Below are 17,751 nucleotides of genomic sequence, written 5' to 3'. Positions count from 1 at the left end.
AAAAACAACTTTTGTCGCAAGCAAGTGGCTAGCCTGTCGCGCGCGCGAGACTCATCATGGCCATTCATGGGCGCGCTGGAGCTCTAGAGCTGCATGCAGCAAAATTATTTTCACACGAGCGCGAACAAACTGTGTCACGTGTGTGTCGAATCTGACCGTCGATTATTTTATTAATTTTCGTTCTACTCGACAATTCCAAAAATCAGTGCCATTCATTGGCTTTAGCTTTGCCCTTGAACTTGAAATCTCGTACCTTATTATTTCTTGGGGACTGATGTTGGATATTGAACGGGCGGAGTGACCGCCGGGATGATGGATGAAGGAGATGATGGCCTAATCTAGGCTGCGCGCATTCTCATTTTCGCGTGGCCTGCCACTAGTGTTTCGCAGATTCACAAAGGGTGTCACAGGCATAGCTGGAGGAAGAAAGGTGAGAGAATCGGTTGCACAGTGCAGATCAACCCAACCATTTGGTTGTTTTAATTTTACTTCGCACAGTCAAACGGGATGACCACCCAATAAAATTTCCGAACGTGACATTTTTCTAATTTATTGATTTTCCCGCATTATACCACAGTTTGTTGTTCAGGTTATTTCGCTTCAACTTTTGAGGTATGAATTCCTTAACTTTAGACTCGACATGCAAGCTACATACTGACAAGGCTGTGTCAACATCAGGTCACGGCTTGTTTGACTTTGTCCGTTAGGCCGTGTTTGCATCTGATATTGTGATGGCGTCAAAGACAGTTAAAGATTGTGTTGGTCGTGTGTCGGGGGTATTGTCCCCGCCGAAACTGAATGCAAGTTTAAGAAAGACTAGGTCTAGTGAGTTATGATCAGAAGTGTCCTGTGGGTCTAGCCCTCAGCCCCTCTGCGGCAAGCAGTAAACTATATTTACGCCAAAAAGCGCAAAACAAGACTTGATTTTTTACGCGGCTCTTTTCACCGTGATAATTATTGTACGCGTGTTATGAAAAGTTGAAATACTCATGGCAACTGGTGGATGAATCATTCAAAAATGCAAACCTGCCCGCTTTTGAGTGCAGCCATGTGAATCCACACAGTCACTTTTTCTCGTAAATCACTCGCCGTAAAACGTGCAAGTGGCTGTCGTGTGAATCGCCTATAACCGACTGTCCACAGTTGTCGAAGTATTTTCCTGCACTCACTGTACTTTATTAGAGAGGTTCCGCATAACGTAGTTACGTTAGTTCAAAAAATGTAGTCGATCTACGGAAAGTCTTACGTAAACTGCATGCGCATCTGGGTTCCACCATACGGAGTTTTCAAATCATAGCAGACTCAGCGGAGGACGTTTAGGTTGGTTGTAACTCTTGAGTTTCATGCCGTTAGGCAATCATCAGACAACTGATACTCGGGTCTACCTAACAGTGAGTCAGTATGCTTCTAAATACATAGGGCCACAAGCATAAACAAATTTAGCGCTAAATCTGGTGTAAGGTATGGGGAGAACAGCTGGCGCGGGCCACGGCGCGACAGTATAAGTGCCAGGAGGGTAGCGGGCAACAGGCAGGTGTGAGCATGAAAGCGCGGAAAGAGGCGATGGGGAGGCAGTGTACAGCAGATGGGTGGAGGTGCCAGGAGGATGGCGGGCAATGGGCCAGTGAGATCGCTAGCGGGTCTTTGGGTGATGGGCAGGCGTGGGTGTACTATTGACATCATGGATGTGTCCTCACAACAAGGCTCCACCATGAGCATGGCAAACTTTACAAAGTAAGCCTTTCAGTGCAAGTCTTGGTGTCATGGTGTCTTTTGAGTGTTTTCTTAGGTTCGAAGAGACTTGGAGCTACATTGTGTGTTTGTGTGTGTGTGTGTGTGTGTGTGTGTGTACGCGTGCGTGTGTGTGTGTGTGTGTGTGTGTGTGTGTGTGTGTGTGTGTGTGTTTGGCACACGCCATGTACTCTCTTGTGCAGGTACTACACGAATGCGAAACGCGACAAACTCTACAACGTCATTAGCCTGGAGTTCACCAAGACTAAGTTGGAGCCTCTAGTGCAGTCACCCAGTCTGGTACGTCAGCAATCCTACATACACTTGAGAGGATCAAAAGCGTTTCTGCTGTAACTCTGAGTTTCACGGTTTTAACCGATCATCAAACAGCTACTTGGACTACAATTTTCAGAAGATATGATTGATATAGGCTGCAATCAATCAATCCTATGCATGTAACGTTACATGTAGTACACTCTTATCTGTTGTATCCGGGCGGTCCGGGACCGGGGGCTCTGCCCTTCATTTGAAAATGTTCGTAATCACGTACATCTTGATGTGGAAGGCACGTAGATCTGGCATATTACGTCACTCCTGGTATTTCCACAAATTGGTAGAAAAGTAGTAATATATCCACTAAAACTCACTCACAGGGTTCCCCGTAGACCAAGATGCCCGTAACTTGGAGGTCCGGATAGGAGCCGTGAGAAATGAGTGCACTGTAGTTGAGCACTCCACTGCACTACTGTCTCCCCTGTATGCCGTGTTGGGGGGTTTGGTGGGCGTTTGAGGCTCATGTCATACATGATCATGCTTAGGCTCGTTTTGAGAAAGTATGGATTTTTAACTCCTGATTGGTTTGTGCAATGTGTTTATATTGGTTTATCAATGCCCCATCACAAGCTGTATAGTATGTAATCGCAACCGTGAACGAATTGCTCATTTGTCTTTTCTTCTTCCTACTGCTTGCTTGCTGCGGCTGCTGTTGCTGTTGTTGTTGTTGCACGCAGGTACGTCATTTGGATTGGGTGGACTTGGTGTGGCCGGAAATATTGCGCGCTTTGCAGCAGGAGCCCACCAACCGACTGGTCGACATGAAATATCCCAAAGTGCAAAAGTATGTGTTTTGTTTGTTCTTGTTGATGGTGCTGCTGCTCCTGCTGCTGCCGCCGGTGTTGCTGTTACTGGCCGACTGCTGGTGCTGTTGATAGTACTACAGGTGTAGCTGCCCTATTGCTGGTGCTTGTGGTGCTGCTGCTGTTGTTGGCTTACTGATTGTGCTGCTGTTGATGTTGCTGGCTGCCCTACTGCTGGTGGTTGTGCTGGCGCTGCTGTTGCTGGTTTACTGTTGTTGTTGGCTTACTGATTGTGTGGCTGTTGCTGTTGCTGGTCTACTGCTGTTACTTGTGCTGTTGCTGTTGCTGGCTTACTGATGGAGCTTCTGTTGTTGTTGCTGGTCTCCTGCTGTTGCTTGTCGTGATGCCGTGCTGTCACAGGTACTGCCTGATGAGCGTCGGTGGCTGCTACACAGATTTCCGTATCGACTTTGGTGGCACATCCGTCTGGTATCATATTCTCAAGGGTGGAAAGGTCAGCATTCCCTGTCTGTTTGTCTGCACGCCTGTCTGTTTTTGTGTCACACACATGCACACAGTATATAGATGGACGATGGGTGTAGATACAGACATACATCTGTCTGTCTCTCTGTATGTCTGTTTATCTGTCTGTCTGTCTGTATGTCTGTTTATCTGTCTGTCTGTTTATCTGTCTGTCTGTCTGTCTGTTTCTCTACCCATCATCCATCCGTACTTGTATGTATATTTACCTCTCTGTCCATCCTTCTGACTGACAAGCTCCTTATAATCACGAATGTGTCTTGTAGCAGAACCTGAGAAGGAAGTGGAATGAGAAGAAGAAAGCTGGCATTGGCTTAAGTGTACAGCATTTCACTGATTAGAAGTCGCACTTGATGATGAGTCGCAACAGGTCTGAGCCAAGTTGTTTCAATACAGTACATTCACATATTACGTAGGAAGAAGTCACGCTCGATCGTAAGTCACACCACCTTCTTTTCATTGGTTGAGGGAAAGATACAAACGGGAAAACGTCTGAAGAAAAAATTGACTGGCGCCACCAGGACTCGAGCCAGGGGCTTTCACTTGAGGGCAGCAGTGCTCTAACCCTTCTGTTGCAAACCACCAGTTCTCAAGTGGGAAAGGCCTTCTCGCTTATGGCATTGTATTCATTGCAATGTTGTATTGCGACTCGGCCGTAGCGCTGATGTTGCTGCATGGCATACGCTATATGCGCTGTGTGCAGTTTACAGTACACGCTGTAATGTCATGTTTTATATGTGTATGTTTTTCATACACATCTACACTGTTTTGCATGCTATAAATACCTGCTGTTATTACTGTTCATTATTGTTATAGTCCATCGAAGTCAAATATACTGTCAAGAATAAAATAGTTGTCCTCGTGCCGTGTGGTCGTTCGTTCCTGACACTTTAGAGAACCAGAGGTTTCACAACACCTTCTTTGCCGTTGAGGTTCAGTGTAAAAAGGTGTGACTAACTGCACTGTTTACAATGCGGCCGTGTGTGTGTGTGTGTGTGTGTGTGTGTATGTGTGTGTGTGTGTGTGTGCATGTGTGTGTGTGTGTGTGTGTGTGTGCGTGTGTGTTTGTTGAGCACTGCAGGTTTTCTGGCTGATTCCTCCGACCCCAATCAATCTTCAGATCTATGAGCAGTGGGTGTTGTCCGGTAAACAGCAGGATATCTTCCTGGGTGACGTGGTCGAGACGTGTGCCCACGTCGAATTGAAACCAGGCTGGACTTTTGTCATTCCTACTGGTGAGTGAGTGTGTGTGAGTGTGTTAGTGTGTGTATGTGTGTGCCAGCTAGTTCGGTTGTAGGGTGCACTTATGCCTGATTGTGTTGGGTCTGTTGCCAACGGGCTCGGCTGCTTGAAGGTGTAATGTGTGTGTGTGTGTGTGTGTGTGTGTGTGTGTGTGTGCATGTATGTGTGTGTGTGTGTGTGTACGTGTGTGCATGTGTACGCGCGAGTGTATGTTTGTGTGTGTGTGTGTGTGTGTGTGTGTTTGTTCGTTGACAGGCTGGATTCATGCAGTTCACACTCCTGTGGATTCGCTAGTGTTTGGTGGAAACTTTCTGCACACGGTTTCAACATAAGAGGTCAGCTTGCCGTGGCGGACATTGAAGAAACTAATAAGGTACGTGACCTGTGGTGTGCATGTCTGTGATATCTTCTACAACTCTACCACGGCAATGCCTTGTGTGAGCTTTCCAAGGCTTGGAGTTGTGCATGAAGGTTTCTGTTTTGTTATGCTCCTATCGTTCATCGATGTTGCCGTGGAACGGTGTGTGTATGTGTCTCTGTCTCTCTATGCCTCTGTCTCTGTCTCTCTCTCTCTCTCTCTCTCTCTCTCTCTCTCTCTCTCTCTCTCTCTCTCTCTCTCTCTCTCTCTCTCTCTCTCTCTCTCTCTCTCTCCATCTCTCTCTCTTCATCTCCGTACACTTCACCTTGTACCACTATGACTCCTTCTGTGTCTTAAAAATACAAAATGTGGGGAAATGATCTCCATGTGGCCGTGGCTGTTGAATTTATTTTCCTGAGAACGAGAAAGTATTCTGTCTCTGCTGCTATGTCCTTTGTCGATGTGATTTCGACGTGAGCTGCGGGTCATTAGCGTTGTTTTTAGACGCGCGAGCCAAATAAAGCGAGCTGAACTTTCGCGTCACGTCAGAAATAACGTGAATCTTAACCTCTCTAATAAAAGCTCAATATGGAAGATGTGTATATGCAATATTTATGTTTGTACCATCATCAACAATAATAGAAAACAGGATCACTGCACTTCGGAGTATCCAAACATAAATATGTAGTTATCCTGTCAAGCAAGATTACATAACCCCATGTACTCTTGTGTCAAAGCACAGGATCTTATTCTTACAAGGGAAGAGGCTGCACAGTACACGTATTATCACAATTTATCAGACGTATTGGGAATCTGTGGTGGACAAAGCCCCATTAGACCTTGTACAGACTAGTGCAAAGAAAAACGTGTGATGCGTTGATTCGCCGTACACATGTCGTAATAATCACTGGTGCGTGGAACATTGCATCATAAAAATGACGTCAACTTGAAATTCTGTGGTGACAGCAGGGTGTGCGGGAGTTTCACACTCTTCGGGGGTTATATACTCTAATTTCAGAAATTTTAGGTGCTCACTATTTTTCAGTATGAGGGCAAAAGGCCAGGTTAGGCGAACAGAACTTTTAGGTGCAGAGAAGCAGTTCCCTATTGGATTATGTGTGTTAGTGTTTGTTCGGTGTATTGAAATTTTAGGTATGAAACAGATGCACCAAACGTACCGAAAAAAAAGTACACCAACAATTTGTGAAATTACAGCACTCTTGTTGTTGGGTGTTGCCGGTTGAATGCTGTTCACGGCAGGTATCCTATGCCTAAATATGGGCTTGTATATTCTGATTGTCTGATCGCTGACAGATACGGACGCAGCGAAGCTCTCTACTGCGCCCGCATGCGCCGAGATCCCACTGCTGTCAACGGATGACACTGCAGCCCAGTCGCCAGCGACGGCGGCAGCTGCTGCTGCTTCGTCAGGAGATGGGAACAGCTCAAGGCGGCAAGCCACCTCCATCACCGCCATCCTGCCTGCTCTCGGACATGGCCTGTCTCAGCTCGTATGAGATTGATGGCTTGCGACGGCTGCTGGTCGAGCTGAACGTTTCCACGACGATGGTGAGGGCGTGTCCCGAGGAGCTGGGGGATCCTGGGGAGCTCATGTCAACCGTGGAGGTAAGTTGTCGTGTGTGATGTGCGGGTAAAACCGAAGTTACCGAAAATAAATCTCCACCTAAATTTTCCGGTTTTACAGTAGCCTATCTTCAGGGACATACATAACTATTGGCGTAGATTTGCTTAATCGTTATGCCTTGTATTCTCTTGTCAAATGTACACCGTAGATTCTGTTGAACGAGTATGAAAGCCTGTATTCTCCTCTGCAATGTACAAGCATTTTCCTGTGCAATGTATGCTGTATATTCTGTTGAATGAGTATGAATTCTCCTGTGCAAAGTGCGCTGTAGATTCTGTTGAACGAGTATGAAAGCCGGTTTCGCGAGGACAAGGCCACTGGACATTTTATGCTCATACCGGGAATACAATCTGAGGTATGGTGTGGTGAATTGCTGTGTGGTACTGCTGCTGCTGCTATTGCTGCTAATAGTGCAGCTATTGCTTCTGCTGCTTCTGCTGTTGCTGATGTTGCTCTCCTCTCCATCCCCACCATCTGCCTGTGGAATATTTGACAGTGGCAACATGTACATGTACATGTAGTAACAGGTATATGTTCATGGTGTTTCTTTCCTTCTGCGTGTGTAGAATCTGCGTGTGTCGCCCGCACCAATACCTGACAACATTGTGGAAATAGTTGCAGTTGAAACAGAGATTGTATGCAAGTCCTCAGCTGCTACTGCATCTCCAAGAAAGACAGCAGGTGAGCTACAATGACAGGGGCGTCACAGGGCGGTTGGGAGTGGTACAACGGGGGTGTCCCCCGGGAGGAAAAAATTCGGATTTTTCGGCCAACAGGGCACGTTTTAGCGCTCTACAGCCACAAAGGAGGGTTCTCCTAGCAATTATCAGACAACCCCACTCGTACTCCAGCTCCAAAAATACTTCTCATAGATTTTTTGGTCGTACTTCGTAGGTATCCAAAGCAAAAAGGAAGCCATTGCCCTCGAAAAAATCGCAAAATCCAAAGTACAAGCGTGCTGCTTGCTGCACGTTCTAGCGCCAGCCGCTGTGCAAAAACGTATGTTATTACCACAATGACGATGATATTGCTTTCACAACAATGACCGCAACCTAACTGGGTTATCAGTAGGAGCAGTAACACAGCCTTACTGCTCCAAGTAGGATTTAGAAGAGAGTGAAGGGAGAGCAGACCGAGCCGGTCTAAGCAAGGAAGTAATCGGCATCAGAGGTGAGCACGCAGCATCGCAGATTGTCTCGAATTGCGCATCACACCAGCGGCAAAATTGCTCCTGTGCATGCAAGTGGATTTCCTTGCACTTCTCAGTTTGGGAAATGCTCGATTATGATAATTCTGCGTGCGAGTGCACTAGCCCTGAACATACATGTAGGTAACCCGTTTGTGGTGTCTCATAGCCTACCTCACGACCTTCTGCTTTCTTTCTGCATCACTTGTTTCTTGCAGGTATATCATCTCGTGACGACCACATTGAAGTCTGAATTTGAAGTGCGAAGATGCTTCAGCAACCACATCGTACTTTTCCATTGCTTTCATTGTGCTTCTACTGTGCATGTGTGTAACTTGTGGGGTATACATGTGATGACATTGTATGCTGGCGACACGGTCAGATTTTGTCCATGCGTGTAACGTTCACCTGCATGTTATGCATCGAAAAGGATCTGCCACTTGCGATCCTGGGACAAGTATCAGGTCAGCTTTGTCTTGTGTGGGCTGCACCAGATTGCTGTTCACTTTTCTATCTGTTGGATATGTGACTTTCTGCAAGTCTCTGGTGTATGGTGGCCACTTCTTTGCTTGTCACTTTGTATGATATTAAATTCTGTATTTTCGCTGCTTCCATGGCGTGGTCTGCAAACTGCAATCCTTGGGCAAATGTCATGTTTGCTATGTTGTGCTTTGGCCGTCAGCTTGTCTACACGTTGTAGTTGAATTATTTTGTTCCACAACTTCCTGAAGTACGGTGGCCACTGCTTTGCATGGCATTTTACATGAAGAATTTCCTGTTTGTGTCGTGTGCATGTGCGTATGTGTGCCGTGTGCATGCGCGTGTTTGTGTATCTGTGTGCGGGGTAAGCGAAGTGGGGAGGGCTGGTATGTATCAGTGTGTTATCGTACTCTCATGCCTACATACAGTACATCGCGCGCGTGTTCATCATGTTTACCTTCGGGGTTGGGGTGGGGAGGGAACGGAAAAAGAACTGAAATTATCCATATAAAAATCGCTCTGTGAGCTCTTCTGAAAAACCTTTACTGGCGCTGCCCCGTCTTAAAAGTAAGAAATTAAAACTGGCCCATTAGAGACGTTAAGATGCACGTTATTTCCGACGTCACACGCAATTTCACGTCAAATTTGGCGTAAAACTCCAAATTTCGACGTGGGCAGCAGGTCACTCGCAATGATTTTTCGACGTGCGAGCAAATAACGCGAGCTGAACTTTCGCGTCACGTCCAAAATAACGTGCATCTTAACCTCTCTATTGTCCCCCCAAATGTGAACTGATCCACCTAAATCGCGAATGACGGGACCCGGACTCGCCAGTAGCACGAGGTTGGGAGGGCACAGGATCACAGCACATCATAGGGTAACACCATCACTAGTACATGGTATCAGTGGCAGTGTAACTTTGCTAGTCACATAGTTACTTCCATCGGATATCCAACATGGGAGTTCATCGACGACCATGGCCTGTGGACCAGCGTCCCCAGCTGCATCCACAGGTAGGAACCTGATTGATTGATTGATTTTATTTGGATTCGCAAGACCAAACGAGCAGGAGTGCTCAATAACAGGGTGGCGAATGGTTGAGTTGTGCTATGTGACAATGTAGTGTGTGCGGAGGCCCAATACGATGTAAGGGGATGGGAGGAGAGAAGGCCAGCGGAGAGTCAAACTCAGAAGAGGGAGAAGAGAATAACTGAAGTACACATTTACTGTGCGAATTCAAATAAACCAGACAAACAGCAAAACGAGTACACAGCTCACGAGAATAAAGAGGACTGGAGCACAGAATTGAACTGCTGAAGTACACAGCTGACGAGAATAAAGACAGGAGCACAGAAATGAACGGGAGGCAGTCTAGGCTGAGCTGGTTGTGGGTCAAGCCGGAGCCATATGCTGACGATCCATATATCAAATCCGGCATGATAACAGATAGGAAGTACTTGCTTCGACTAGCTAGAGTGAGGCAGCGTCGCGCCCGCCACAGACTACCGATCTTCCTAGCAGTGCGTGAGATGCACCGGTCAACTTCCGGTTGCCAGGCCATTTGTTCATTGATTAAGACGCTGAGGTATTTCGCGCTGGTGGTGTGCGGAAGGACATCATTTCGACAGCGTACAACCACGTCCGGCTGCTGCCCACTGCTGCTGGTAAAAACCAATACATTCTTCTCTTCTTTGCATTTAATACAAGACCACGAGCGTCCAGCTGACTTGAGAGGGAGGTAACCGCCAAGCTGAGCACATCAGACACCTCTTGCGCTGTCCGTCTTGCACATGTCAGGGCGATGTCATCCGCAAACTGCAGTGATGATGCCGGCGCAGATTCCGAGGGGATACCTCTGGTGTATGGAGAACAGCATGGGTCCTAGTACAGAGCCCTGCGGCACACCACAAGTGCATCCTCGTGCTACTGCTGCGTTCGGGTCACGTCATTCGCGATTTACGTGGATCAGTTCACATTTGGGGGTACAATGAGCCACGGTTTTAATTTCTTACTTTTACGACGGGGCAGCGCCAGTACAGGTTTTTCTGAACCGCTCACGTTCACAGAGCGGTTCAAGTAATATGGATAATGTAAATAATACTCAATATGCTACCTGTGGTGTGGTGCAAGCTCAGCACTGAGCTAAATCAAACAATGCTACATACAGCCTACACAGCCTCTGATGGCCCTCTATACAGTGCTGCGATGGCAGAACTTCTGAAGTTCACATCACCTTTCTTCCTCCAGCTATGCCCGTGACACCCTTTGTGAATCAAACACTAGTGGCAGGCCACGCGAAAATGAGAATGCGCGCAGCCAAGATTAGGCCATCATCTCCTTCATCCATCATCCCGGCGGTCACTCCGCCCGTTCATTATCCAACACCAGTCCCCAAGAAAGAATAAGGCACGAGATTTCAAGTTCAAGGGCAAAGCTAAAGGCTAAAGGCGTAAAGCCAATGAATGGCACTGATTTTTGGAATTGTCGAGTAGAACGATAAATAATCGAAGGCGCGTATCATGACGGTCAGATTCGACACACACGTGACACAGTTTGGGTCGCGCTCGCGCGTGTGTCGCGCTTCGCATTTGCTGCAGCGCGCCCATGATGAGTCTCGCGCTTGCGACAGGCTAGCCAAAAGTAACACGTTTACTAGTAACTAGTAAACGTGTTACTTTTGGCTAGCCTGTCGCAAGCGCGAGACTCATCATGGGCGCGCTCGAGCTGCAGCAAATGCGAAGCGCGACACACGCGCGAGCGCGACCCAAACTGTGTCACGTGTGTGTCGAATCTGACCGTCATGATCGCCTTCGATTATTTTTCGTTCTACTCGACAATTCCAAAAATCAGTGCCATTCATTGGCTTTACGACATAATTCTTCCAAAACATGACGTCACAGAATTCGTAAAAAAAGACAACTGTTGTCTTTTTTTACGAATTCTGTGACGTCATGTTTTGGAAGAATTATGTCCCAACAGTCATTGTATGGCTTGAAAGTGATGACGTCAAAAACGGCCAGGGAGAAGTAAGTTGACATCAGATTTCTATTTTGGATCCACTAAGGTGTGACTTTGCTATTGCCTCAGTATGTGGGTGCATAGCAACCCACTCATGTCGTATGCAGGGGTGACTTTTACTTCGCCACCAGTTGTAACCCCGCCCCCAGTAGCCAAATCAGTCAGTTTCACTGGTTACATCACCTTGCTGTGAGTAAGACGGCTTGAAATGTGCTTGGATCCATACAAAAACTGGATCCAAATGGATCCAATTTTTGAATTTTTGAAATTGTTGCTATGCTGTGACGTAGCACTTTCAAGCCCTATTATTATGAATGGTCCCGGACACCTCAACACCACCAACATGCATCAGATACACGGCATGTAGTCAAATGAGCACGAAGGAGCGAACAAATCGAAAGAGCAGAGAAATCAGCAGTGAATGAATGAAGTAGTGTTGGGCGAGAGTAGTACTGATCAGCACTACTATACATGTTCACACTATTGACCTACTTTTCAGTATGGTGTGTGATGGCACTAATGGTTGAGATGTCCGTATTGACTACAGACTTTGTGTGTTGTACAGTGTAAACCTTGATCGATCTCGACCTGGAGTAGGTCCAGTGTGACTACGACCATGAGCAACGTGTGTGTTAACAAAACCAACTTGTACACCAGTATAGCAGCAGTCAACGGAGAACAGGGACTGACTAAGGGATTGCATATCATTCACCATCCACATCACACCATCGCCTGCGGGGACCATGCTGAGAACGCATTGCACGGAGCTGTCCAAACATACAGTAAATAGTGGATATAACGTGCCCCTTTGATTTTCGATAATTTATCACTATATCCGGTGCATCACTATAGCCGATTTGCATGTATGACTGACACATGGCACATGACTGTGCATGAATTGATGCGTCCATGCTGGAAAAAGCATGAAAAGCAGCCACGTGTACATGTGGCTGCTTACAGCATACAGGGAAGAATTTTCCCTCAATCACGCCTGCTGCCAGATGCATCCAGGCAACACTGGATCAGTTTTGGAAGAAATGAACTAAATTTGAAGAACAATTGTTTTGTGATCATCACTCTTGATCAGTATATACGATATTTTCCTGTGCATTTGATATGGTTTGCTTCCTGAAGCCCATCACAATAAGCGATATATCGGTATAGCCGATAATAGTGTGTATAGTGATATTTTCGCTGTATTTTTTCTGATTTGATTTTGATTTTGGCGAGTTCTATCATTATAGCCGGTATATCGTTACACCCGGTCACTTTATAAACGATACTCACTGTACCAGACTTTGACATACGCTTGTCATACATCCGTGCTATGTGTCCAAACTAGCCTAATCCATTCTCCCTGATGATGCCTGCTACTTTGTAGCAATCTATGTGGTGTGTGTTGGCAGGTATCAGGGTAGTGGAGATGACTTGATGGTGGCACTGCTGCTCTTGCCGTGACTAATGATCATACATGTACTGTAGATACTGGAAATGTAACAGATGTCTTCCCAGTACAACTCTCCACTATATACACTGGAGAGTAGTGAACACTAAATGTGATGTACACTTGACATCCACAACAAACAGATCATGAGTACAAAGATAGAGGAAACAAACAACGTTCTTCTCTCTGAAACTGAGTGGGTTGGAAATCACACCCTGCACTTCTGCTGCAAGACTCACAACTTTCTCCATACAGTTTATGCTACAATCTACACGCGCGCGCGCGCACACACACACACACACGCGCGCGCACACACACACACACACACACACACCATGTACCATGTACCATGTACCATATATACGCCCGGCGCAAGAGAAACACGCAAATCTGCAAATACACTGATGTTCACCCACAGTTCTCTTATAGCAACGATAGCGAACAAGATCTGAATGAGACAGATTAAGACTTGCGCCAGATAACTGTCTAAACCACACAACTGGCGAAGCCATTTGAATGGACCACCAATCAGTGCACACACACACACACACACACACACACACACACACGCACGCACACACACACACACACACACACACACCCATTGGACCATTGGACGCCCATCGCCGGAGGCGATGATATCGATGCTACAGCAGAAGCCATAGCAGCTTGTGCTGGGATTGTACCATTCAACAGCTTGCAAGGCTGAAGAATTGACCGCCACTATTCAGCCTGGTCTACACCACACAGCTATGAAGTGGCTATTTTCTGGCCATTGAATCCCTACTTTTTGGTCTTTTTGGGTTTTTTTCACACACACACACACACACACACACACACACACACACACACACACACACACACACACACACACACACACACACACACACACACACACACACACACACACACACACACACACACACACACACACACACACACACACACACACACACACACACACACACACACACACACACACACACACATACACACCATTGACCATTGGACCATTGGACGCCCATCGCCGGAGGCGATGATAGCGATGCTACAGCAGAAGCCATAGCAGCTTGTGCTGGGATTGCACCATTCAACAGCTTGCAAGGCTGAAGAATTGACCGCCACTATTCAGCCTGGTCTACACCACACAGCTATGAAGTGGCTTTTTCTGGCCAGCGAATCCCTACTTTTTGGTATTTTTTTGGTCTTTTTTTCACATACACACACACACACACACACACACAGGTCAATGCATCGCTAGGGATAACGGACATAGGTAGTTGGTATATCAGCTAGCGCTTTCTGATGTAGCAACCAACTATCATGATTGTATGAATGTCAGTCTCAACGAGGTGACAGGAAAAGTACTGGGTGAACAGTATCGTCTTCAACACGCAAATGACTCGTTACCAACGGTAGTCTCAGCTTTCACATACAGATGCATACTCGAAGAGAGTTGCGCATGCGGTTGTTCATGACAGGGTTCAATACACCAATGTCCAGAGCTTAGTACACACACTTGAAAGAAATCAAAAGCAATCACAACTTCAAAAGCAGCAGAAACAGCGGAAACGCTGCTCATTCCTTTCAAGTGTGTGCACATCATGGCAATATGTATACTTGGTACTGAGGCAGACAGGTCTTGAGAATATATTCATACACTGTAGCAGATCATTGCAAGTGCTGCTGAGACTAAAATTAGAAGCACTGTTCAATGAATGACATTTCATACGTTAGTATGACAGTATGTATTGCCAGCATTAACCCACTGTGTGTGGTGAACTATGCATAGTGACGTAGGCGAGGATGAGCGTGTCCTGTCAAGATGTTTCCACTGTCAGTTGTAGGATTGAGAGTTTAGCAGATCAGTAGATGACTACACACACTAACCTACTGTACACAGATGCAAGTGAATAGTTTAGCAATGCCGGTGACCTGTGTAAGGATAGAGAATTTCTCTGTCATTCTGCTGGTCTAGTGCATACATGTCAGTATGGGAGACAGTGCTACTGTCCTCACTGCATGACTGTAGCTGATCAGTGATGATGCGTATTCTCATACTGCCTGCCGCTGGAATACTTCAAATCATCAACAGCTCTCATGACAGATCAAAATAATCATCAACAGCTGACATGACAGGTCAAATCTTCAATAGATCTCATGACAGATCAAGTCATCATCAACAGCTCTTATGACAGATGCAATCATGGACAGATCACAAGACGTATCAGTCATGAGAACACATCTTACCAGCAATGAAGTACATTCTACACGGTCCACGTGGTGCACTGTAAAAACACGTGGTTAGTTGCCCCCTGGTGGTGTTGTTGACAGTCCTGGACTGTCTTTCACTAGCGTCTTATCCTTTTATCATTCATTTTTACAGAACACACAACGTGGAAGTAATTTTGTGTGTAAAAATGTCTGAGTGTGTGTGCGCTAGTGTGTGTGTGCTCGCGTGTGTGTGTGTGTGTGTGTGTGTGCTCGTGGGTGTGTGTGTTTGTGTGTGTGTGTGCTCGTGTGTGTATATGCGTGTGTGTGTTCGTGGATGCGCGCGTGTGTGTGCTCGTGTATGTATGCGCTTGTGTGTGCGTGTGTGTGTGCTCGTGTGTGTGCGATCATGTGTGTGTGTGTGTGTGTGTGTGTGCGCGCGCGCGCTTGTGTGTGTGTGTTCGTGTGTGTGTGCTCGTGTTTGTGTGCTTGTGTGTGTGTGTGTGTGTGTGTGTGTGTGTGTGCTTGTCTGTGTGTGCGTGTGTGTGTGTGTGTGTGTGTGTGCGTGTGCTCGTGTATGGTCTTGTGTGCTCGTGTGTTCATGTTTGTATGTTTATGTGTGCACGTTCGTGTTTGTGTCTTTGTGTTGGTTTCATTCATAGATGATCTAGGAGTGCATGAACCGTTAAAAGTCTCTGTTGCAAAGGCAGTCTGTGTTGCCGGTCTCCTGTATTGCTATATAGAACATAGGTTGTGTAGTAACATATCACTGCAGAACATACACTGACCAGGTAGACAGAGAGATGTTCAAATTTCTTGCAGTACTGCATGGTCACACAGTCTAATCTAGACTAGTAACTAAGTTACGTATTCTCACAGCTACTAGCACACTGTATCATGTATTACTCTAGAAATCATCATTCACTTTAACAGATATTCACATACATATGCATTCCTGTGATCATGGCTGAACATGTGTGTGTGTGTGTGTGTGTGTGTGTGTGTGTGTGTGTGTGTGTGTGTGTGTGTGTGTGTGTGTGTGTGTGTGTGTGTGTGTGCCCTTGCGAACACCCTTGGTGTGCCCGAGGACATTGGTCACATCGTGCGGGAACGGTGTTTGCGCTGGCTTGGACACGTGGCACGGATGGAAAATCCCGGGTTGCCAAAGTGTGTTCTCTTCAGTGAACTGCCTGCCCCGTGCCCCGCACTTGGTCCACGCAAGAGGTGGAGGGACGTCATTATGGATGACGTTGCGTCGGTTGAGCCACGGGTACCAACATGTTGATGGTACGGTGCAGCACAGAACAGTCCGGAGTGGCGTACTTTTCCCCGTCGACCACCCAAGGCACCCTCTGCTGCTGGCTACGGTTCGGCCTGCGGCCGCATGTTCTGTCGAAGCGGCGACCTGAAACGCCATCAGTCATCCTGGCGTGGACTGGAAAAATATCAATGCGCTATCATTGCTACGCAATGGGCAGGGTCAAAGTCAAGGTGAGGGTGCGTGTGTTTGTGTGTATGTGTGTTTGGTGTGTGCGTGTGTGTGTGTATGTGTGTTTGGTGTGTGTGTGTTTACCATGATGAGCAGTTATGACTAAATCTGATGAAAACCCAAAATTATTTCTTACAAATACCTCCCACTATCATCGTGGTTGTGTAATTTGTAAAATGGATGGAATGCACTCTCCTTGTGGCATTTCTTGTTATCGAGGTTCAGTGACGATTTTCCACTGATAATGGTCACAAGAAATTTTCTGGATTGCAAACGGAATGCTTCAAGTAAGTTGTTCTTTTTGTTCGTGTACATAACAACACAGCTAAGTATTTTTTAAACACTCTTTCTACATGTACGTGGTATTGCTCCATCCTTGCGGTGTTGAGCATGTGTGTGTAGTGTACGCATGCGTGTGTGCGCGCGTGTGGGTGTGTGTACATGTGTATGTGTATCTGTCCACACACACACACACACACATATACACACACACCTATTTTGACGTTCTGACACCCATCATCCGAGTCAATGATAGCGATGCTACAGCAGAAGCCATAGCAATTTGTGCTGGGATTGCATCATTGAACAGCTTGCAAGGCTGAAGAATTGACCGCCACTATTCAGCCTGGTCTACACGACACACACACACACACACACACACACACACACACACACACACACACACACACACACACATCCACATGCATGCACACGTGCATTATACGCACGCATATACATGTACGAACACAATAACTATAATAATTTGTATGTGTGTATTATACACACACGTCCTTGAAGAATACTCGTCATATAATTCTAATATCATCATGAGATCCCACTAGAGAGGAAACTAGTGAATTGCAAAACAACATCTAAACATTACTACACTATTACCAGATGAAAATATTTGCCAAGAAACCTGCCACCAGTAAAGACATTGCACTATGCACAAGTAAGAACTATGTGAGTGGCAAGGTGATGATGCTATGAATATTAGTTCTCAATAAACATTTTCATCTGTGTTTTCTATTCTCTCATTTCTACTCACTCTATACAAGAAACATTTAAACAAAATTCACTAAACAATCTACAAACATACAAACAGACATACAATGTATATGTACATGTATATGCAAAGAAATGATCACACATATCAACTAAAACCACATCAACAAAAACCAACAATTCAATGACAATAATTCTATCAGCGACAGTCCAGAATTATCGAAAAAAATCACGGAGCGAAAACATCTATTTACAGGGTCCAAAGTCTAAAGGTCAAAGGTCAACATAGTGATCCCTCAAACTGACTGAAAATGAAGAAAGGAATG

At 46.1% G+C, this 17,751-nt stretch overlaps 1 protein-coding gene across 1 annotated transcript; it reads left to right on the top strand.

Moving 5' to 3' along the window:
* The first annotated feature begins 231 nt into the window (after positions 1–231).
* LOC135820727 (lysine-specific demethylase 2A-like) lies at positions 232–8,540 on the top strand. Its single transcript, XM_065333735.1, has 9 exons — positions 232–430; positions 1,935–2,031; positions 2,742–2,848; positions 3,228–3,321; positions 4,429–4,582; positions 4,845–4,962; positions 6,262–6,947; positions 7,159–7,273; positions 7,997–8,540. The coding sequence occupies exons 3-6, from the start codon at positions 2,826–2,828 to the stop codon at positions 4,919–4,921; spliced, it is 348 nt and encodes a 115-aa protein (XP_065189807.1). The 5' UTR covers positions 232–430; positions 1,935–2,031; positions 2,742–2,825; the 3' UTR covers positions 4,922–4,962; positions 6,262–6,947; positions 7,159–7,273; positions 7,997–8,540.
* Positions 8,541–17,751: the final 9,211 nt, after the last annotated feature.

This window comes from Sycon ciliatum, chromosome 7 (assembly GCF_964019385.1).
Source record: "Sycon ciliatum chromosome 7, ocSycCili1.1, whole genome shotgun sequence".
NCBI classification, from domain to species: domain Eukaryota; kingdom Metazoa; phylum Porifera; class Calcarea; order Leucosolenida; family Sycettidae; genus Sycon; species Sycon ciliatum.
Note: the sequence above shows the minus strand (reverse complement) of the source record. Positions and strands in the feature narration are given on the sequence as shown.